Here is a 23688-nt window from a genome sequence, read left to right as displayed (position 1 = left end):
TGCTCTTTCATGCTCTTTTCCGTTTTTGTCGTTATTTCAACTTCCTTTTCTTTACTATTGTAATAATTCATTACACCTTAAAAGTACATGAGCTCATCATTATTAGCTGCCCACACACTATAAAATCCCTTTATTGCACTTTATGGCAATGGGTTCTACGACTGTCCCACTACCAGTCCAAAAATCACACCTTGGGGGGACCTTCTGCGGACTTTATAAACAGGTGAATGGGAAAGATCCACTGTTTTGGGGTTGAATTTATGAAGCGTGTATCTTGAAAGACTTTACAATTTCTCCAAATAAACTGAATCAACTTTTGTAGCAGTTAAACATCTTTAGGAAAGACGTTCAAATGCGTTTCTCTGGAAAGCATAAGGAAAATGCCACTCTGTGGCTTTGCAGGGAGAGACAAACAGTTCTTGTGTGTTGTTTGTCATCTCTCTCCTAATAATAAAAGTTAATCTGAGATTTTATTTAATGAGATTTATTATCCATTTATTATCTCGCAGTTTGTTGGAGAAAGAAACAAATACAGGAAGTAAAGTCGTGCCCAGATTCTGTCTTTGGTAGATAATTGATTACTTTTAACTGATATCTGTACATGAATTAAGTCAAGTCATTTAATTCCTGTGCTTTTGTCATGCTCTTCTGCTAACTGTGCTGTTGCTGCTGTCTTGGCCAGGACACTCAGAGTTTTGCTCTCAATGAGACACTTTCCTGGTTAATAAAGGATATAATGATAATAGTCTTTGTCTTTGACAAAGGAAAAAAAAATGTGAGACAGGAACACTGAAAACAAACAAGATTACAAAACTTATTTGGAACTGCAACTGTGGTGCTGTAAAGAGACCCAGAACTTAAACCACACCATCTAGTTCTGCTTTTTAAGTCCTGAACTAAATATGTTACTCGAGTAAATATATGAGCACACAATCATAAAACATTAATAAATGTGAAGTTATATCAAGCTTCCAGCAATTACCATGTATATGTAAAAATCTTAATTTTAAGTTACTAGTGTATTGGAGTAGAGGAAGACAGTGGATTGACAAGAAAAGTTCCATATCAAGAAAAAGTACCTCAGATTTGTTTTGTTAATGGAAATGTTTTACATTATGTAACTGAAATGTGATTAAACAATACTTGCAGAAATTGATGCCATTTGGAAAGCAAATCGGTTACGTTGATTTTTTTTTTTTTAATTAGTTTTTATTTGAACTGCACTGTAAATTGACCGTTTAACCCCGTGCCGCAAATATTTTTTTGGTATTTCAGACTCTTATTCTATCCCCTCCCAGTCAGCAGATGGCGCCTGCCTTTCCACCAATAATCATTGTAGCTGGCTGTTTTTAATGACGTTTCTCCTTTCTTCTAGTTTCTGATTGGCTGTAGGGTCCCATCTATTCCTCATGGTGGCTGGTGTGGATGTAGGTTTACAGAACCGAAACACAGCCCATGTGTTTGTCTGCTGTTGTGCGCTGTTTTTATCTTTTTAGGTAAACAAGATGATAACAGCAACATTTGATATATTTGTCTTCTGTAGCCAGCGCCTACTGAAAAAGAAAAGTTAGACTTTTTAGCCAACAAGCTAATGTTGTTGTTCAGTTTCCTGGAGTATCGGTCTCTTGCTAAGTTTTCAGTCTGCTTACTTATAACCTTTATACGAACCAAATTTGGGTTTTTGAAACGAGTAAAGCAAGAATGGAAACCGTAGAATCCGGTAGGTACACTTAAATAAAACCTAATGCTTCACATCTTGAGATGAAATTCTGAATTTAAGTGATTTCTTTGATAAGATATTTTTACATTGTTCCTGTTCTGTAATTAAAGGGTGGAATAAGGGAAACCTCCTGAAGCTTCTGGCTGCACTGAAAGCCAGCGTCCCAGGCCGTGAGAGTGGGAGCATTTATCGCCAAGGACTGAAAGCTATAGACTGGAATGAGGTGGCTTTCTCCCCCTTTTCCCCCGAGGAGTGTCAAGAAAAGTGGACGAGCATTATGCAGAAGGTGAGTCTCGTTTTATCTTTTAAATTTGCCCTTTATCTAACAAAGCAAAAAGTCCCACTACTGTATTAGCTGTTGTGGAGATGACCTCATACTGTATCTGTTTGATGTATTGGACTCATAAACTACAACATCGCTTGTCACAAGTTCCTTTATCTGCGCAGAATTGAATCGTTATGCTACACATTAAGACGGGGCTACTTGATTTCAGATTTGAGCAGATTTATATCAAATAACTTTAAGGGATGGATTAAAAAAGTCACATATAATCATGATGTTTACCTTAATTGTTTTTATCTCCTTCTACTAACAGGACATGTGTGGTTTTGAAAATGGATTTGAACTGAAATTACTTATAAAACGGTGTCATTGTCTCTGTTTTTTTACTTTTTTCATTGCTTAGATGCGCAAGATTCGTACCCTGCCGGAGCTCATTGTTGAAGCTGAAGAAGTGATTTCAAATCCTAGCCGTAACTTCAAGGTAAGCAAAATCGAGCCCTCCGTAACTCGGTGTTGTGTTCTAGACCGACTGTGTTTTGATGGTCATTGGTTGGGTAAATGAAACGGGAATGTGACACGGGAGAGCTGTCTCATCAGGTCAACTATTTCATTCTGTGAATTTACAGCAAGTGTTTTTTCTTTGCTTTCTCTTATTGTTTTTTTTTTTTTTTTACCACAGATCCATCCGGAGTACCCAAAGAAACCCATTCCTCCAACGGCTGCCTACTGTGAAGAGAATTTGGCCAAGTTTAGAAAGGAGAACCCTAAACTGAGAACGACGAAGGTTTTCAAGTTCGCAGTCGAGCAGTTCAATCAGCTCTCGAATGACGAAAAGGTGTGGTCTGTTTGAAGCGGCTGCTTCAAAATGCTAACCATTTGTCACAAAGCCACGAATATCACGAAACAATGTTTTGACTTTTTGCAGACTGAGTATGGAAGGAACTATGACCTTGCAACTGAAGAATACGGAAGAATGATGGAGGACTTTAGGTATCAAATGAACTCGCACTTTATTCAAATGTTGTACGGCAAAGTTGGTGTAACTTTGTTTTTCAAGCTAATTCTTAATCTTTCAGGGAGAAGTATGCAGAAGCTTCCTCTGAGCTCTTAGTCCCCACAAAAATAAGAAAAAAGAAGAAGAAGGGCCCTGCAGATGTAAGTGTTTTTCACCCTGAGCGTGTGCTGCTATGAACTGCTGCGTAAGATTTGCATGGTTAGGCGAGCGACCGTAATATTCAGCTTAGTAATTGCAGTTGAAATGACAGAAGGTCTTTTGATTGCAGCGGCAGAATAAAGACTGTACTGAGGATGGAGTGAGTCTGCCTCCAAAGCCAGTTCCGTAAGCTGCACACACTGTTGAGGTCTTCCCAGAGACTCTGTTCACTCCAAGCCGTAACCTTCCCATCATCCTTATCATCGCAATTTACTGTTGACTCCAAATAATTTAAACCATTTAAAGCTAGCAGAGATTCTTCAATTCGCTGGCTGCTCAGAATATATTGATGTTGATGTCTTTTTGTGCTTGTCTTTAGCAATGGTTATGCACTATTCTGCCAGGAGCAACCCAAATCGATCCATTTCAAGGGTCCAAGTCAAAAGTTGATGACGGTGTGGGCCAGTGGCTGGCGAGATTTGAGCGACGCAAAGAAGGCAGAGTACAAAAATCGCTGCAAAGAGGTGTGGCCACAACCTGATACTGTACACAAACACACTCAGGTTTATGTGTGCACGTGTGTATCTTAAAAGACGACTAATCAAGGTTATGTTAGGGTACTTTCTCTATGTGTAATTCCATTCTTTGCTCATTATTTCAGATGAGGAGACAGTACCTGATCAAGATGGACAAATATCTCGGGGTAAGTTATGAGGCTTGGACTGAGCTAATGTCCAACAGACTTTGCTTGACAACGTTCACATGTTTCTCAGGGGTTTGACAAGGAGGAGCAGCAGAAGATCCTCAAAGAGAACGGCATTGGAAAACTCAAGATGAAAAAGGTGGGCTCAATTTCATGACAATTTCGTGAATATGTTCTTGGAACATATGGTTTAATGTCCACTTATAAAGATATATATATATATATATATATTTTTTTGTATTTTTCTATAAATGTGCAGACTCGCACAGTCAAACATGTGAAGAGATCATCCAGTGAACCTAAGATGCCACCTACGTGAGTATGACTGTTAAACGTTGGATATGTCCCAGAGAGAATTCAGTCTGACTTCTGAAAACAGACCTTTTTTCCTTTCTTTTTTTTTTTTTTTTCTCCCAGAACTGTTCATAAAATTTTCTGTGAAGAGCAATTGCAACTTCTGAAGGAGAAAATGTCAAATTCGAAGGAGCGCCTTGTGCAAGCCAACAAATTGTGGTGGAAACTTTCTGCAATGGAGAAGGAACGCTTAAAAGCAAAACTAGATGTAAAGATGAAAAAATATGCAGTGGAGCTGCAGAGGTGGTTTAAGGTAGTTAAACATTAGATTTAACATTTGTAATGTGTGTATATATATATTTCTTCTTAACTTTCAGTGTGAAGTTGAAATTGCTTTACTTTGTTCATGTAGACGCTGAAACCAGAAGAGCAGGCGGATTATAGGGCACGTAACCCCTCTGTAAGCGCACCAAACCGTGAATCTTCCCCTTTATGCTTCTGATGCATGTTCTCAGGTGGTTCACTTAAAACTGTAAAACATTTTACTTTGCAGAGATTGAAATATCTTGAGGACCAACCAAAGAAAATGTGTAACAAAAAAGAGCCACAGCCCTCAGTAAGTTGGACTCTACTTGACCTCATATGGTACTACTTGTGACTCGTATGTTTTTGTGTATATTTACAACTAGAAAAGATGGATCATAATGGTACTATAACGGTAAATACATAGTTAGAGTTTTATAACATAATTATGGACTAAATTATGGAAATGGACAATCTGTTGATCCCGAGGGACGTTGGACCCTCCAGCGCAGCAATACTCGGCATGCATTAAAAATTATACTTAATCAATTGAAATTGCTTGTTGCACTCTTCATTAAAAAGCATATTATGGAAAAAATATAGATATATTTTTTTATTCTATTTGGATGTTTGAAGTTACTGTGACACTAAAAAGCTTTTGGGGGGGGGGGGGGATATGCAACATTTTATTTTGGAGCCGTAGAACTTGGACTGTGTCATTCAGTGAGCTGTTCAGATTTACAGGGTAACGTTTACATCCCTTTACAAGAATAACCAGCCCCCTCTCTGTGCATCTCCTCCTTGCTTTAGCTTCACATTATGCTGCCTTCCTTGTACCTCAAAAGCAGGAAGTGACGACTATTTTGTTCTTGCTTTTAGCAGTTATTAGATATGTCGTTCACTTCAGAAATAGTTGAGCCAGTAATGCTCTATAGGTATTCTGTTGAGTGTTTTAAATCCAGACATGGAAATCTGACTTCTATCCAATCCTTACAAAATACACCTCCTTTAAGTTTATACCTTCTTTATGTCACACAGGACTCAGAAGACGAAGAAATTGTGATCAGCAGCAGTGACTCAGAGGGGCACATTTTGGACTTGGAAATGGTTGTTGAAAATTAGTGTTCTGTTTAAAAACTTAATGAATGTAGTTTTTTTTTTTTTTTACGTCCTGCGTTAAATATCAACTGCTTATCCACAGGAGGAGGAGGAGGAAGAAGAAGAAGAGGAGGAGGATGATATCATCATGTTCGAAATTTTTTAGATGCTGATGAGATGGACGTCAGCAGCCCACACACATACAAGTCGAACTCCGAGATTCTGAAAAGACAACAATGAAGCGGTGCTATAAAAGACTGACTTTGACTTTGTGAACATGACTTTGTGAACTGGAGTACTGTCCTGAAGGACAGTACTGAAGGACTTCTTTATCTCATACCGTGCGAATGACAACCTGTCTAAATGCAAGTTTCATCGTGATGGCGATAAGTTGAAAAATGATCTGTGGTGACTCTCCTTAAGATCTTTATAACTCTAGTCTATCCGTACTAAGAGACTTCTGAAAAACACTTGTATCCAATCAAATTCCCAATGTCTAAGACATGTATAAAATTCATTCTCAGTTCGTCCTTCGCCAACACTACTTAAACAAGGTATGATGTAAGCGACAGAACGGATCAGGTAAAATCCTCTGTACTTCAGTCACATGAGGGCTGCTGGTTTTTGCCAGCAAGAAGGTTGTTTCTGCCGGCTGCAAAACTGTGCGCCCACCTGTTATGTCTGAAACTTGTGCTGAATTAGGGAAAAAGGTGTCAACTTATGTTGTATGATGTTATATGGTGTGATTTGCTTTCAATGAAGGCGCCCGATTCCTCATCCAGCTGATTTCTGTCATCTTCTTTTCTTTCTCATAATCCTGCTTCTTCAAAGCTGCTCTCCACTGTGGAAAAGTTAGAGCTCCCACTACCTCTTAGACACTTTTGCATTCACTTCTTGTTGTGGGTTGATGACTTAAGTTTTGCTATGTTCTCCTTCACCATAAAAGCTAAAGCCTGAGCCTAAACCATCTGTCTGTAGTGTATAGTCAGTAAATCCATCACGTTGTAGTAGAGATGATAAAACAAGACTGTTTACGGATAAAAAAAAAAAGTCTTAATTATGGTGATTAAATAAAACAGAGTATGAGAAGAATCAGAAATGTTTAGTGCTACTACTACCTCCTTTGTAGGGTAATTTTTAGGGCTAAAATATCTCCACCCAGAACTCTTGTTTAAGCCCAGGTTCCTGGAAATGGAGGGGGTCGAGGAAAGGATGCCCTGAAAGACCATAGTTCCTGGAAAAGGCTCCGGCGATCAGGATACAGCCATTGTTTGGATGCAGGAGTTCTGGTCTCGGAATGCAGGGAGATTGTAGGGGGCAGCAGGAAGGTGGTTCATCTGACAATAACATACATACTGCCATTTATCACAATGTACCAAAAGATTGGTACAACTAATTGGACCAAAGTGGGCATAACGTTGGGCTAACAGGGGGCCCTTAAACAGACAAATATTCAAAGTGCAGCTCAGGTGAAGAGATTTATTGTCACTATTCAGCAAACTTTTTCACTTCTGATCTTGACGATGACGGTACTGCTTTCACCTAATATGGTCTCACAGTAAAGATACTGTGACAAAGTCATGGATTTTATTTTTGCCATTTATTCCCCTACACATTTTATTGTTTCTAAAGTCGTGGAAGGTTTGTTTCTCAGTTACATCTGTGATTCTTTTTTTGGTCGTTGGCGTTCAAACAACTGGAAACAATTAGGGGCGAGGCGTGGAAGTGGGATGGAGTGAGGCGTGGAAGTGGGATGGAGTGATGCAAATCCACACAGAAGCCCAGTTAAACCACGAGTTTCACGCGGAAACGCGCGGTCACATGATGCCCTGCATGAGATGAGGGTGAGCTCCCGGCAGGCGGGGCAGCAGAGAGGAGGCGCATCCTGGAAACTCGTGCAGCGATCGATTGCTCCCGTCTGATCTCTGTGATGTAAAGATGGACGCCTGCCGAAATCGGTAAATACACTCAATTAAGGGCTTCGCGAGGCCGTGGATGCCGCATTGCACGTAGGTGAGCTTTACGCTTGGGTACGGGTGTCGCGTTTCCTCCGCCGGGCTTTGCTGGGGGGGAGCGGGGAGGCGCACAGCCGCAGTGCAGCAGCGCAGCAGCGCTGTTCGGTTCGGGGACGAGCAGCCTCGCTTTTGTAAGATGTTTCCTCAGCTGCAAAGTAATTCAATAAACGTGTAACACTGGCTACAACTGTCCAGCCCGGTCTGCTGCATGTTTGGCTCGTGGGTTGCTGTTGGAGAGGTAGTTTGGAGCGCAGGATTTGGCCTCTCCTGTAACCTCCTGGTATGTTCAGTTCCTCCAGCAGCAGCCTATTCATAGCCCCGTTCTTTGTTTTCTTTGAATGGTAATTCTCAGCGCAGCAGGGGAGTGTTGAGCTAACGTCATGCTTGCCCCCCCCTCCCTCTCTGGTGTCCCACGACATTGAGTTGCTGTTTTGTGTCATACGCAGGTTATAATCGTGGGAACTGACTCCCTGGCTCCGTGCTCAACGTGCAGTTGTAAGTACCTGCGTCAAATACTGACCACAGCCTGACTGGCATCCATTGTTTCAGGAGGATTTGGTGCCATCGTGTCGCTAACTGTGCTTCTCCTGCTGCAGCCCTGTTTTGGCCAATGCTTGCTGCGCTACAGCATGACCACAGCGGTGTCTGCTCATCTGGTAGTTCTGGCAAATGAAAATGGAGGAGGGTTCAGTGTCCAGCCTGGACAACAGCAAGCTGGAGGTACATTGGAGAAGACTACAGTGTGATAATGCTGCAAACAGACTTGGGGAAAAAAAAACCATCCACATGATGTCTGCAGGCACACTGCAGAGCTGTTGGATGCAAACACACAGTTGTAACCGCATACACAAATAGCAATCTTTCTACCCGCCCTTCCAGGCCCTAGCTCAGGACATCCTGTCTGACTTGGTGGAGGATGCATGCCTGGGTCTTTGCTTCGAGGTCCACCGAGCTGTCAAGCAGGGCTATTTTTTCCTGGACGACACGGACCAAGAAAGCATGAGGGACTTTGGTGAGCACAATCCGCCCATTATTTCACCTGATTGCTAATAGTTTAGGGAGAAAAGTCAGTGTGCATGAGAGAATAATGCAACCAGGCAATAACATCTCTATAAATCATTAACTTTTTTTTTTTTTTTAAATTGTTTCAAATCTTGATGTCAATATCTAGAAATTGTGGACCAGCCTGGATTGGATGTGTTTGGCCAAGTGTACAACCAGTGGAAAAACAAAGAGTGTGTATGTCCCAACTGCAGTCGAAGCATCGCTGCTTCTCGCTTTGCCCCACACCTGGAGAAATGCCTCGGGATGGGACGCAACAGCAGTCGCATAGCCAACCGCAGGTATAACGGGAAAACCGCAAATGAGTGAACACGGGGGTAATCTCTCATATTGTGAGTTTATTGGACTCTAATGTTATCTGTAAAATTGGTCCCGAAGCCGACAATGATAATAAGCTCATTATCTGGCTATGCACCTATCACTTACTAGTCAGTGTAGGGCTCCTGAACATAAATCAGAATCTTCAACAAAAAAAAATTAATGTAGCTGCAAAAGCAAAAAGTAGTTTTGCCCAGTAATACATTTGCTTTATGATCAAACTGTTAATTGAGATAGAAATACTGAGTTAGAGTGTGTGTTATGCCCTCTTCTTGTACAGAATAGTCACTGGTAACAACACCAACAACAAGTCAGAGAGTGACCAAGAGGATAATGACGACGTTAATGATAACGACTGGTCTTATGGGGCAGAAAAGAAAGGTGATGCTCTGATACGAATTTAAGCTTCACAAAAATGGTCTCATTGAAATGTTTCAACTATTTCTCCTTTTTGTCATCTAAACATGTATGTGATTCTTTTACAGCAAAGAAAAGAAAATCAGATAAGGTACTTCAACTTTTGGTCATTGCGTAAATGGTTTAATTTTTTTCCCCGTGTCATTCTTTTTCTCTAACAAATGAAATATCTTCCTCCTTTGCACCTCAGAATCCAAACTCACCAAGAAGATCCAAGTCATTCAAGCATAAAACCAGTAAGTTCTCCCTTTTTTTTTATTTTTTTTTATTTTTATTTATTTTTTTTTTTTTTTTCTTACTCCACTCGCATCGCATCAAGTCACAGACATGAGTGCAGAGACTTGGGTGCTCATATTATAGATGGTAAACAATGCAGCGTTTACGTAGTACAGAAACGCTTTTGAGAGATTGCAGTACCTCTTTGATAACTGACAACTGACATTTCTCAATGCTGACGGACAAATCGCATGATCTGCAAGTCAAAACTATTTTAAGGTCGCAATGAAAAGTCCACAAAATTGTGCTGGTTTAATCAGATTGAGAAAATGGCATACTGCCAGAACAGTTTCATATCACAGGATGTACAGTCTGCCTCTGGGCAAGAGGCAGGGTACACCTGGGGCAGTTCGCCAGTCGATCAGAGAGACAAGCAACCAAACATGCTCACGCTCGCTCCCTGGGTCCATTTAGAACTACCATGCCTTCGGTGTTGGACGTTGGGGTGAAGCCGGAGAACCTGAACAGAATCCACACATGCACAGGGAGAACATGCAGACACGTTGTCACGATTCAAACCGGAAATGTTCTTGCTAACAACTACACCAACCATGCAGATATGCCATCTCTGTACTAAGTAGAACGGAAGATGGTTGCATCTTATTTTTTAATGTATATTTCACCCAGTGTTGCAACTTTAGAGGAAACGGGATGAGCGGCTCCTGTGTGCACATTGTACAAACAGCTGTAATTATCTGCACACTGTCCAGTTCCTGTAACACTATTTAGTCACTTCTCTGTGTTTGAATAACTTTCCATTTCTGGGGTTTAACAAACAATGTCCTGCTCTTGATTCCCGCACAGGCGTGATGGGGCCTAGACGTCGTATGGACAACCAGGAGAGCCCACGCATGTTGATGAAAGATGAGGCATTCTCTCAGTAACGCACTCGGCTACAAATGCATATTCTTTTACCATTATGTGTGAACAAACACACAAAGGCACACACGAGGGAGACCAATGGCACTTCAGCTTTGGTTCATTATGTTATAAAACCAATGGACATTGATGTTATAGGTGACATTTTGGTGTTTGCTGCTCTGCGAAAGCAGTCCTGAGCTCCCACTCTATACTTGACAGATTTATTTTTATTCACAGAATCATCGTACGAACACTTTTTCTTTTTGTTTTGTTGTTGTTTAGTTGATTGTTTTTGGTGAACATCACAATATACAATTCGCTGTACAGAGGAAGACCGATGGAATCTAATTGAGCAGGGGCCGCCGTGTAAGTGCAACAGTCTGCACGATCACTATATTGTTTCTTCACATACAGAATGGACGAGGTGTACGGACGTTTCTTCGCTTTTTCGAAGTCTCATTTGTCGAAAAATAATGTCAGAGACAATCATTGCTAATGGTTTGTCTTTCATTTTCACATTCACTGTCAGGGTCATGGTTCTTCAGCTGAATCGCAACACAAGCCGCTCTGTTTGTCGTTCACCTGTGGAAACCTGTTCTGAAATGTTCAGTTACTGAACCTCTGATTGTACATGCAGGTGTTTGCTGCAGAAAGCAGGTTTCTTTTGTTTTGTTTTTTTTTCTTTTTGGTGGATAGAACAGCTTGTTTTCTAGCATTCAAGTCTGTCTTTGTATCATGTGTTTACATTGTAAAGAGTCACATATGTCCTTGGTGTGATGTGATAGTGTAAATATTCTAATAGTTGAATTGCTGCTATCATGGCTCAGTTTGTTTCATCTGTCTAGCGTAATAAATGATTTGTTACCTGTCGCAGGTTTTGTGTTCATTTGAACATGCAGCAAGGCCCTGAGAAGACAGGGAAGTACTGACCAACAGGGGATGCTGTTGGTCAAACAATCCACAGTTATTTTGATGGGATAGGAAACTCGGAGGTTGTCTGTCTGTCTGTCTGTCTTTCTTTCTTTTTTTTGTAGACAGCTGTGCTGTAGCAGCCACATCATGGTTTGTCCAGTTTAAGCTATATAAGATCCTATCTCCTACCAAGAGGGAACCATTTAGGTTGCCTTTGTGTGCCTTTCCTAAAGTTCAACATCGAGTGAGATGGCTTCAAAATATGATTAAGGTTTAACAATGTTTTTTTTGTAATTCTAATCGGCGGTATATCCACTGCAGCGGTCGGATCAATGCTGTGGAGACAAAAGCGTAGTATTTCCATCTTTCCGCAGTATTACATGAACTGCAAAGTTTAAAGCACAACATCTTATAAACTCAAGAAAACAAGTAGGTTTCCCGAGAGTTTTATTGAAGTACTCCAGTTGATTTGATTTGTTAAACCACCATTTACATCCCAGACATTTAACCCTCTGGGGTGTGAGCCGTAATGACGTCATGTAATCTCGTCACGGCTGTGTGATCATAGACCTCAGAGGGTTAAAATCAAATAAAAGGTTGAAAAGGATATTTGATTATTTAAGTATAATAGCATCAAACTGCAAAGCACCAGAATGTAATATGTAAACATTTCTTTAACACATTGATGCTTTCAGGCAAACAAAGAATTCTTCTTCTTTGGTCTTAGATCCCAACGTTTTGCCACAACTCCAACTCCAACCTTGTTGTCCCTGCGACAACCCACAAGTTCATGTCAGCAAATAAGGACGGCAAACATTTGTTGATCTGAACGGACTTAAAACAGCAGCAATTGGCTGACTGTATTCACGTTTAAGCTATTATGGGAACTAACGTGAACTCTAATGTTCTCTGAAGACTTAGGCTGCCCCAGCTGTCCTGTCCCCATAGACTTGCGTTATGTAGCATGGCTGCACTGCCAACTGGCCAAGGGGTCAACTGTCTCAGAGCTCCTGACTTAAAGAGATCCCAGGTTCAAAACACTGCAATTTATACTACATATCAGCCACATCAGCTAAGGTAGTTAATGCTTTAGTATCTAATTTTGTTTCAAAGCCCCAAGCTCTTAGATTTCCAGTATTTATTTTAAATTGGTCTCATGTGGCTCTTGACTTACTGTCAAATGAATGATTGCTACAATTTACCAACCCTCAAGGAGATGGTTCTTGTAATGTGAGAAGACACAAAAACTAATTAACACACATCCTTTAGCCAGAAGGCATTACTAAAGTGTGATTTGAACCTTGTGTGTGAGGGGAAATAATGAAGTAGCCTTTAGCTGTATATTATAACCCACTGTGAGACATGTTGTTCATGGAAATCTGTTGTCAACAGTCACATGGTGCATGTGGGGGGGGTATCGGTGAGAAACAATTTTATTTTTTAGTTTTTTTCAAGGACATCTCAACTCCTGTAAGGTACCCAAAGGAAAAAGAAATGTAGAGAGAGGGAGTTTACCAGATGTCTGAGAGGGACTTCATGTTATTTCTACATTGTCAGTTGAGTTAAAATACATATAAAAATGGTCCCGAACAGATTTGATGCTCGACAAAAATAATGGGCTGCAACAAAACTATCTAATTGTAGTTGGTGTAGAGTGGTACTCCCAAAGAAAGGTCGTCTCATTTTGTCAAATGTCTGTCCTCGACTCCACTGCTCACCTCTCTGATGGGAGATACCAGGAGGAATCAAGAGTGTGCAAACTGGGAAACTGGACATGGGATGGAAATATCTGCGGTGGCCTATCTGAAACAAAACCTTTCAGCAACAGCAAAACAGAAGACCCAGCATCATTTAACAAAACATTAAAGAGAACACAACATGTCAGCAAATGCTAAAAAAAGAGAAAACGCATTTCTCAAGGAACAGCAATATTTCAGAAAACATCATGCAACACATCTTCTCATAAAAGGCAACCAAAAGGAAACCCAATTCAGAAAACATTACAGAGCCTAAAACACAGCTACATTTCTGAAAAGAGAAGAAATGTTTTATCAAGTGTTGTGCATTGTGAAATTGATGCTAAATTTTCGTTTAACATTAAGTTGTTTTCTTTTTTTGTGGTCAAGTTATAAGAAATGATATGTTTGGGCTTCTGTCCTAGCGCGAGCAGGCCGAATGGAGGGAAGCAGAAACTAATTGCGAATCGCAAAATGAGAATGAACATGCATCAGGAGCCAAAGTACAAAGATTTAATATCATAGACATACAATGAGCTACTACTTTAACAATATAAACGAGAGAAATACATCCAAATTATACTGTTATTTCTTTCCTGTTGTGCTCACCGGATAGAAACCAGTGTCGTGCCCTAAAATGTGGAACATCTCAATTTCCGAGGGCTGTAAAGGCAGCATTATTGCATCGCGTGTGTGTGGGCAGGATTCAGAAAACTTGATTTAGCTGTAAAACGAAGAGTTGCTGATAAGTCAGGGATTATATTTCACATGAACCTCCCAGTGAAATGGTGAGGTAGCTCTTATTTGGGGTTTTTTTCTGTGTGGGCGGGAGATGACAAACTACAGTCACCGCTTGGTGTCAGGAAAACGAGCAGTTACAACGTAGAAGCAAATCCCGGAACTTGAAACGCTCGGAAACCAGCTAACATTAGCTAGCTTTTTGTTGACAGTGGTGCTTGCTGTCAAACCAGTTGGATCTCAGTCAAAGTAACGGCGGTTCGCAACAGCTTCTCTCCGACTTTTCCCGAGTGTCGTTCATTTCCAAGCCCTCCACACTTTTATTTGGACTGCAGTTCGTTTCAAGCTCCCTTCACTTTTAACCACTTGTGGATCTAGAATATGGCATCAAGAGGGGGCTTCACGGGTCCTCAGATGAATCCAAACCTGAGCCACATGAATGTTGGACACACTGCGGGCATGAGGATGCCAGGGATGCCGCAGCCCCCGACGGGTTACACCCGGAGCATGAACAACGCTCCCCAGTACCCCCAGGTTGGTTTTTATAACAGACCTCTGTTTATGCAATACTTAGAGCTAAGAACAGCATTAAGTGTGTGTGTTTTAAGTTTATGCTGCCTCGGATGCCCTTTAGAGCAAATACGATAAGCAAGTAAGCAGGATTTCTAGAAAAAAAAAAAAAACTACCCTCAACAAGAACAAACTTTGTAACTGTTCAAATATCATCCCGTGGACGCTACTTCCGCCATCGAAGTGGTTCTGCTATGGCTTCCTGCCATCGGTAATTTGAGTATAACTTTTTAATAAGGCATTAGTAGACGTTTATCTTGGCGTACATTTCATTAGCCTGGACATTTAAGTGTAATAAGTGTCACACAAATATGTTCTGTTCAAGTATGAACGGGAAAGTCACGTGGTTGCCCTCGGCCTCCTGTCAGTAACTGACAACAAAAGTGAGTTTATCATCACCACCATCTGCGCAGGGGCAAGCCTGCATACATTATCCCAGTTTTGCCACCATCTGCAGCTTGATGTGGTCGAAGCTGACACGCATCATCATAACTGTCTCCTCTTTGGCAGTTGGAGCCATGGGGGAGACAGATATTTGTGTTTCTGTTGAAGGAGAGGCCAAACGAACAAGGCGGGATTTTTAGTTTTGTCCATCAAAATTAAAATGCCAATGAAGCAGCGGTTAAATCACAATAAAGCATCACAACTAGAATGTACATACTTTGCTTTTGGCAGAGACATTGTTTTCCCACATAACTCTTCACAAAATAAGACTTTGGAGATCACATATGGAGACATTTTGTTTCAGTGATCTATAGCCATTACAGTTGCCTTTCTTTGAATTGTGCAGCGAATTGCAAGGTATAAACCTTTGCCTTTAGAGAAGCAAAGCACTTTGGTGGAGTTGGTGATGTTGTAAAATATTCCTGATCGTGTGCCTTGGCTGGTCTCATAACTTGTTCATGACTTATTTCACGTGGATTTATTACAGCGTTCCGCTTTTGTGAAAAGTGAATGGGCTGATAAAATCAAAGCCGACTGAGATTTTCAAATTTCTGCTCCTTACGGTCACACGCACAGTTGAGTCCAGTTTAGTTTGACGTTCCCATTTAATCGGACCATCGCCCTTGTATAACGGATATATGAATGGTGATTTATGTTTCCTTCAATAGAAATCTGAGAGAACTAGAAAGGTAAAGACCCTCACTAAGCAAGATAGAAGGGCTTTTAGGAGTTTTTGGATATCTGTGAATCTGAAATCAAATCTGTAACCTCCCCTCTTTTCTTTAGCGCCTCGGGATGCTACCCAACAGAGTGGGGGGCCCCATGGGGGTGATGGGGGGTCAGCTGCCGGGTCCCTCTTACGGTGGCGGTAACATTCCCATGAGGCCAGGCATGGGACCCCCTGGCATGGATGCTTCAAGGAAACGGTTCCTTCACCAGCAGCACCAACAGCAGCAGCATGAGGCACTGGGAGGCCTGAGACGAGGGTAAACTGTGGGGAAGTGTTTGTGTGAGAGCAGGAGACATACAAGGCTGAGGCCGAGGGACGGAACCCGAATCCAAAATAGTTTCTGCCTCAACCTTTTTGAACAGGTTTCACAATTTAGAAGAGAACAGCAACAACAAAGTCTTTTTGTTGTTAACTTTTGCAGGCATGCCACATATGTTGGGCAGAATCTTTTATTATTCCCTCCTTATTAGTCCCTCCCTTATTATTGATCTTTACAAAAGTACTCTAAATGCTTTCCAAAGCTGCCGTACGGGTAAAAACGCAGCTCAGCTCACGCAGACACGAGCATACCAGTATCTTATGACTGGCCTTTACTTTCATAGCAGCAGACACAAGTGTTTTTCTTTTTTTTTTTTTTTATTTCAAACTGCTCAGTGAAGCCTCGATATATAAATGTGGCGAGCCATAATGTGAAGCAGCATTAACAGCCTTATGCACAATGAGTCTGTTGTGTTGTAAGGTTTATTTTGTAACCGAATTCCCAGTATTGGAGGAATGGTGAGCCACAGTGCTCGAACCGTCCCAATGTCTCATTAAGGCACTGAGGAATGAATTCAGAACTGTAGAATTGAATTAAAGAAACAAAATGTCTCTTGTAAGCTCAGTGACAGTAATAAGTGGAAACCTCAGGAAGGCTTTCAGCAGATTTAATAAAAAGTTAATATTGACCAAGACTTTGTTGTTGCACTGTGAAGTTGTCCGCAAATAATTGATAATCAAATATAGTGTTTCAATTCATCTTGTATCATGTGTCGGTGAGTGCGTTCCCCACAAATTGGTTAAGTAAGAAATGATGAGACGCAACACAGCGTGGCCCTGTTTTAGGTTGTGATATTCTTAGAAATGGGTTTCGCTGTGTTGTAGAGACGGACGTTTATGTGGTCTGTTAATGTCGCCTCCTCAAGTTGAATGAACAGTGCTGTGGAAAATGGTCCTTCATGTGATTCCTTTTTGTGCATTTTAGACCGAAAAGACGCAAGATGGCCGACAAGGTTCTGCCACAGAGGGTAAGTAAACTCTGACACCACTCCCCCCAAAAAAAAAAATTAAGCAGTTAATCTTTCATCAGTTCTCAGTATTCTGCTGTTCTTTAGATCAGGGACCTGGTCCCAGAGTCCCAGGCCTACATGGACCTCCTGGCCTTTGAAAGGAAGCTGGATCAGACCATCGCCCGAAAGCGCATGGAGATTCAGGAGGCCATCAAGAAACCTATCATGGTACGTCTCCTGTGCGAAGAGGGGTGTCATCTTTAGGATTATGAAAAGATATTTTTGGGTCGGGAGTTTCGAAGCGCTGCTCGATGGCAGACACTCCTGGAGAAGCTTCAGCAGAGCAGCAGTTATGTGTTCAGTGTGTGAATGAGAAATGAAATGAAAAATGTTGACGAGTAGCCTAAAGGCACATCCCTCCATGTCTCAAAGAGAAAGGCTGACATATGTCGCATCTACATTAAATCAGTCTACGTATTAAATAGTTGTCTCCATAAATCATCAAGTTAATTTGAAATTGCAGATATGCCCATCTGATTCCAATCTCTTTCCATTTTGGTCCATCTGTGGCATACACAAAGTAAATTGAGAGGTCCTCCAGAGCCATACAGATAGCACGACCGGATTCAGTCTGCTTTGTAAGATAACACCCCAAACAGACCACAGCCTAGTTACTTGCCAAATTCCTGCTTCAAAGGTGATAAGAGTAGCACAAAAAGATTCGTAAAGTTATGTCAAGGCACTCCCCAGAAACGTCTCCATGTAACTCTCAAAACAGAAGGATCCAGAACGCACGTTAGATTCAAACGGCATATCCTTGTTTTGTTCATTTCTTTGGCTATTTGACGCGTTCTAGCTGTGTCGGGGTATACACGGGAGAGTCACCGGCCATTGTAGCCTGTGGCCGCAACGTGGAAAGCCCCCAAAGTCTCAAGTGAGGTGTCAAAGAAGGCTGGTTATTTTTTACATCACCTTATCAAGAATGTTTACATGCAAACCTGACCTGTAAGAACCCGGTCAATGAGCTACGAAAGATGTTTCGATGGTCAGGTGTGTCCCGCAAAGTTTACCGCACGGCCCTACCCTTCGTGGTACTGATGAATAATGAACCCAGCAGTTTTCACAGGCAACAAAAGAGGAACGTTCTGCAGTGGCTGTGAACTTCTTGGTACTTAAGTACATCGTGACCTAAATTTGCATCTCCCCGTTTCTTCTAATGACGCAGCAAAAGCGCAAGCTGCGGATCTACATTTCCAACACTTACACTCCCAGCAAGCCCGAGGGAGAGGAGGCAGAGAAAGTGTCCTCCTGGGAGCTTCGAGTGGAAGGCAAACTTTTGGAGGAAGTAAGTGAACAACGCAGCGGCCACATTTTGAATCCTCTTGCTCTGTCTCACCATTTGTGTCGACACGTTTTTCGGTTTCAGAATCTGGAAATTTAGGTTGGCCTCTGTCCTTGGCTCAGACCAGGCAGCCAGATGTGTGTTTACAGCTTTCCCATCCCACCCCACAACCTCTAACACACACACACACACACATGCACTCACGCTCTGTTGAAATGCAGAATTGAAACCACTGGCCGTTTCATACCACGAGCTTACATGTCTCCCCTCCCTCCATCAGTTCCAGCCCAACGTATTGTGTCATCTGGGGCCAGAGAAGAAGGATTTTTTTTTTTTTCCTGTTAATTTTTCTGCTCTTGCTCATTGGTTTAGACGTGCGTAGGAGCGCTGCATGGAGTAACAGAAAAAGAGAAGGGCTGTCGAGGAAGGAGGGAAAGGGGTCACGTTGAGCAAACAGACTTTGACAGAGCAATGCAGAGGGTGGGGGTGCAACAGCTTTTTCTACTCAATAGTTTGGTTCCTAACCCCCAATGTGGTCAGAGCTAAACAATGCAGCTGCAGACTGACACCGCACAGTAAGAAAACACTTATGGAAATCTTTCCTCCTTTCTGCTGCATTTTTACACGCTTTTGTGCTCTCTGTGTTTCGCAGCCTGGCAAGCAGAAGAGGAAGTTCTCATCTTTCTTCAAAAGCCTGGTGATTGAGCTTGACAAGGAGCTGTACGGACCCGACAATCACTTAGTGGAGGTATGACACGATAAGAGTTGTGGATGCAATTGGATGCACATTGACACACAAAAAAAACCCCATTCATGTTCATTTCTCTTTTCCTATCTTCCAGTGGCACAGAATGCCCACCACTCAGGAGACGGATGGTTTCCAGGTCAAAAGGCCGGGTGACGTCAACGTTAAGTGCACTCTTCTGCTCATGCTCGACCACCAGGTAGAGTTTTCTCCCTGTTATTTGACTTTCTTATTTTTGGCAGACAACGCTCGCCTTGTCCCAATGCCTTTTTTTTTTCTTCCCACACCCCCCTCCCTTTCAGCCCCCTCAGTACAAACTGGACCCACGCTTGGCTCGTCTTTTGGGTGTGCACACACAGACTCGGGCCAGCATCATGCAAGCCCTCTGGCTCTACATCAAGAACAACAAGCTGCAGGATGGCCATGAGAAGGAGTACATCAACTGCAACCGCTATTTTAGACAGGTAATGGTAGGATTTCTTATTTCTGTTAAATCACATTTTGCATTGATGATAGTAAATATGCAGAATTATTCTCTTTGTTTGTGTGAAGTGTTGCTGCTTCTTTTACCAGATCAGCTGTACAGCTATTGCGTGATACAGAATAAAAGTTACCTTTCGGCCGTCTAACTTCCTTTGTTCTCTAACGAAATGCTCAGATCTTCAGCTGTTCCCGCATGAGGTTCTCTGAGATTCCCATGAAACTGGCAGGCCTGCTGCAGCACCCCGACCCCATTATCATCAATCACATTATCAGGTATGGGAGTATGGGAGTGTGGCTCGTTCAGCTCTTCACGCGTCTGTGCCTGTGTACGGGATTTAGTTTTGCCTGCTTTGCCCGTTCTGTCACGGTCTCGGTTCTCAGGCTTGGATTCTGCATAACTTCAAACACTGTTCTGATTTAATGTTCTATTTATTGGAAAATGGCATGAAGATAATATATAGGACGTGAAAATGTACCTTAACTGTTGCACAGCAATTTCCCTCGGGATAAATAAAGCTTTTTGAATCTTGAAAATATCATCTGCTGTATGTTAGAGCTCTTTGTAATCAGGGGACAAAGCCAGAAGCTAAAACTAATCACTGCTTGGGTTTGGAAACACTTTGGAAAATCATTGCCAGCGAACACGGTGCATAGCTGCACCCGCATATGCTCTGCACTCTGCAAAGAAACCTGTCGTGATTTGCAAGATGGGCTAAGTTGAAGTGGAAAACTATCCGGTGCTTTGATGACTCAAAACTTTAAATTGCTCCCAGAAATCATGGTTAACACATCCAAGTCAGCAGTAGCCAGGACATCTCCTCTTTGTGTGTGTCCCTTGGAGCAGTGTGGACCCCACGGATCAGAAGAAGACGGCGTGCTACGATATCGACGTGGAGGTGGACGACCCTCTGAAGGGCCAGATGAACAGCTTCCTGTCCTCCACGACCAACCAACAGGAAATTGCTGCTCTTGAGATTAAGGTCGGGTCCCGGGAATGTTTTTGGAAATGACAATGAGCTTTATTATTATTATTATTTTATTTTTCAAACATTCATTTCAAACAACGTGCCTTTCCTGTTTGTCTCCACCTCAGATTCATGAAACGATCGAGTACATCAACCAGCTGAAGACGGAGAGAGACTTCATGCTGAGCTTCAGCAATAATCCACAAGATTTCATCCAGGACTGGTTGAAGTCTCAGTGCCGAGATCTGAAGGTACATTTCTCCATTGGAGTCCTTATGGGTGGCGTTTTAAGTTGTTTACGATGTGTGTTTAGTTTCATTAAAGGATAAGACCGGTTTTTTGACATTGGGCCCTTGATTTCACATTATAGCATGATGTTCTACTCACCCCTGCTTGTTGTTTGTCATTTGGAGCTGTTCCGAAGATATTCGAGAGGCGTCTGACTGCTCTCTTGAGATATTCGGCCATGAAACGGTTTCCTATGGGCAAGCTCATACAGGCACAAACTATGCTGTTTATAATTTATTAATTACTCTACACTAGAACTGATAACGTGGAGGTGCGTCGCTTACTTAAAAAAATCCGGGTTATTGTAATTTTGATTTTTTTGTCGTAAAGTGGGTGTTACTGACGTCATCGTCGTGCTACTGCCACAGGCAGCCCACAGACCTGCTGCCTATTTCATTCGGCTAAAATTCAAAATTAGTAACCCGGATTTTTTTAAGTAAGCGACGCACCTCCACGTTATCAGTGCTGGTGTAGAGTAATTAATAAATTATAAACAGCATAGTTTGTACCTGTATAAGCTTGCCCATAGGAAACCGTTTCATGGCCGAATATCTCAAGAGAGCAGCCAGACGCCTCGCGAATATCTTCGGAACAGCTCCAAATGTTCAACAACACGCAGGGGTGAGTAGAACATCATGTTATAATGTGAAATCAAGGGCCCAATGTCAAAAAACCGGTCTTATCCTTTAAGCCCTTGTCAGCACTGTCAGCTGTCTCTTTTTCTCCTCTTTAACCTTGAATCGCTGCTGTATTTTCACTGATTACGTTCACATTTGTGTGGTTGTGAGTTTCTTTTAAAATCTTCTTTTCACAATCTGGATCGTGGTGTCCGATGCAGCGTTGCCCGTAGGACTGAGCTAACTTGATTCAAGGCTTTAATTGCAAATCATTTTGGGAAGTATACAGCTAGTTACTTAGTTAACCAGTGGCGGTGTATCCCATTGCATAAGGGATGGGCACAATGAGCTCTCTTCTTTTTAAAAAAAAAAGAAGAAAAAAAGACTTGGTTTGTCTTAAAACCTGTATGTTAGCGGACTCAAGTGCAAATTAGATGTTTTTCCTTCTCTTAAAAAAAACATCGTATTGAGGAAGTTTAAACAAATCCTGAATTTAATGCTAGCAAAACCCTCCAAAAACCACCGTGTTACATCGCTCCCATTTTAATGATACTTTTTTTATTAATCTTGGACCAAAAGGTTTAAATTCTTGTAGTTTTGCAAGAAGAATCTGCGCCCATTCTTGCTTTACAGTCTGCGGTCGTCGTCTTCCGGTTCTCCTCTTCATAGACGTGCCATAAATGTTCAATCGGTCACTTATTTGGACCGCAGGCAGGCCAGTTGAACACACACAGACGCTGTGTCTCTGAAGCTGTGCTGCTGTAAGTGGAACAAAATAAGGTCCAACATTGTCCTGCTGAAATGACCACTTGCCCCCAAGATGCAGCTCTCTAAAATTCCAATACCGACTTCTGCATCAATGAAACCTTCACACATATCCAAGTCGTGGTTACGGATGCGCTCCCGTACCATCAGACGACAGTCTTTTTCAACTTGGGCACGTAGAACCAGTTTTCTCCAAAGTAACTGAAACGTGCCAAAGAACACGTGTCCACTGTCCTCCCATCCATCTGAGACGAGCTCGTGTCCAGAGAGCCTCCTGATAGAAGGCTTCCTCGTCGTGTAATTTAGTTTTAGGTTGGATATCCGAGGGCAGCGGCAGATTGCGTTGAATCTCTTTTTGCAAAGTGGGGAGCCTGTTTTTGTTTTTTTGTTTTCATGTACTTGTGAGACAGTGGATTCTTGTGTTCAGCGATGCATTTCTGTTTCGTCAGCTGATGACAGATGTGACCGGAAACCCGGAGGACGAGAGGAAGGCTGAGTTCTACCAGGCTCCGTGGGTGCCGGAGGCAGTGGGCAGATACGTTTACTCCAAAGTGAGTACAACCAGAGGCAATGCAGTGCGCAGCGTAAATGTTTAGGAGCAGATCTTTGTTGTCTTAAGGCGCACCCTTTCTTTGTTACAGGTGCAGCAGAGAAGACAAGAGCTGGAGCAGGTGTTGGGTATCCGACTCACCTAAACACCTATCCTGGAGGAGTCACAGCCAGTTTTGTTTACTCATCAAAGATTAACTTCTCAAAGAAAAGAAACTAGATGATTGTGCAAGTTTAAGTAATCACGGATTATTATTATTTTTTTTAATGGGACCAAAGTGATGATTTATACATCCTAAACAAAATGTTTGCCTTTGATTGTCTGCCATTTTGAGCCTGTTGGAGTAATCGTCGCCTTGTTTTGCTTTTTTACTTTTCTGATGGTACAAATAGCTGAAATCTGGTAAGCACTGGTGCTTTTTGAGGTGTTTCCCCCGTCCAGCCACGTGCCGTTTAAAAAAATGACATCTTTTTAGCTTCACTTTTAAAAGCCATAACTAACTTTCACGTTAGGACGACGCCTGATGTGTGTTGGAAACAAGCGGGAGGTGTGATAGATTACGCTTACAGCGCGTGTGTGTGTGTGTGTGTGTTCATACTATAAAACATTTAAACCAGAAAATTTTTAATTCTTAAAAAGTGGAAATGGGAACCCTTTTATAACAATCATTTTACAATATTAGGTGTTGTTTTTGCTTTGTGGGATGGTTTTACAGTTGGAAATAAAATATTTGCTACGTCAAGAGAGGATTGTTTTAGAGCTCCACCTTTAAAAAAAAAAAAAAGAAAAGAGAGATTTATGTTGTATACAAGCCACTGTCCGGTTGTTGCTCATCAGCTCTTCTCTTATACTCCTTGAATGTTTACAAGCCTTTTTTTCATGCGTTATTGGTGTGCTTCTTTGCTTTAATACCAGGAAGGGGAACTGTAGAGAGCCTGGTGAAATGAGGAGATCCAGGCCTCCCGAGAAGGTTCATTGCTTTTGATGACAAAATAGGAATGCAGCTGTTGTGTCAAACCAAGAGAGAAAACG

General features: G+C 41.9%; 3 protein-coding genes across 7 annotated transcripts; all 3 read left to right on the top strand.

Moving 5' to 3' along the window:
- The first annotated feature begins 1319 nt into the window (after positions 1-1319).
- Positions 1320-6668, top strand: LOC142374009 (nucleolar transcription factor 1-like). The gene is made up of 16 exons (XM_075457496.1): positions 1320-1720; positions 1831-2006; positions 2407-2484; positions 2683-2838; positions 2929-2993; positions 3080-3158; positions 3287-3342; positions 3536-3680; positions 3818-3859; positions 3930-3998; positions 4119-4174; positions 4277-4466; positions 4566-4613; positions 4707-4769; positions 5495-5563; positions 5658-6668. The coding sequence occupies exons 1-16, from the start codon at positions 1702-1704 to the stop codon at positions 5718-5720; spliced, it is 1374 nt and encodes a 457-aa protein (XP_075313611.1). The 5' UTR covers positions 1320-1701; the 3' UTR covers positions 5721-6668.
- Positions 6669-7386: 718 nt separating this feature from the next.
- On the top strand, positions 7387-11373 carry atxn7l3b (ataxin 7 like 3b). 4 transcript variants are annotated; one of them, XM_075457498.1, is made up of 9 exons: positions 7387-7512; positions 8016-8064; positions 8166-8289; positions 8449-8581; positions 8741-8912; positions 9230-9330; positions 9435-9457; positions 9557-9602; positions 10447-11373. In XM_075457498.1, exons 3-9 carry the CDS (start codon positions 8239-8241, stop codon positions 10524-10526), a joined length of 606 nt encoding a protein of 201 aa, XP_075313613.1. In that variant the 5' UTR covers positions 7387-7512; positions 8016-8064; positions 8166-8238; the 3' UTR covers positions 10527-11373. The 4 variants fall into 4 exon arrangements, with proteins under 4 accessions (XP_075313613.1, XP_075313614.1, XP_075313612.1 ...); XM_075457499.1 differs by having other exon boundaries at positions 7387-7563; XM_075457497.1 differs by having other exon boundaries at positions 7387-7567.
- Positions 11374-13843: 2470 nt separating this feature from the next.
- Positions 13844-23445, top strand: smarcd2 (SWI/SNF related BAF chromatin remodeling complex subunit D2). 2 transcript variants are annotated; one of them, XM_075457372.1, is made up of 13 exons: positions 13844-14423; positions 15690-15889; positions 16877-16919; positions 17007-17129; positions 18127-18246; positions 18896-18991; positions 19086-19187; positions 19291-19452; positions 19647-19744; positions 20313-20451; positions 20565-20687; positions 22556-22657; positions 22748-23445. In XM_075457372.1, exons 1-13 carry the CDS (start codon positions 14271-14273, stop codon positions 22799-22801), a joined length of 1515 nt encoding a protein of 504 aa, XP_075313487.1. In that variant the 5' UTR covers positions 13844-14270; the 3' UTR covers positions 22802-23445. The 2 variants fall into 2 exon arrangements, with proteins under 2 accessions (XP_075313487.1, XP_075313488.1); XM_075457373.1 differs by having other exon boundaries at positions 13845-14423; positions 20316-20451.
- The last annotated feature ends 243 nt before the right edge of the window (positions 23446-23688 follow it).

Source organism: Odontesthes bonariensis, chromosome 23, assembly GCF_027942865.1.
Source record: "Odontesthes bonariensis isolate fOdoBon6 chromosome 23, fOdoBon6.hap1, whole genome shotgun sequence".
Classification (NCBI taxonomy): Eukaryota; Metazoa; Chordata; class Actinopteri; order Atheriniformes; family Atherinopsidae; genus Odontesthes; species Odontesthes bonariensis.
This window is presented reverse-complemented; position numbering and strand designations above follow the sequence as displayed.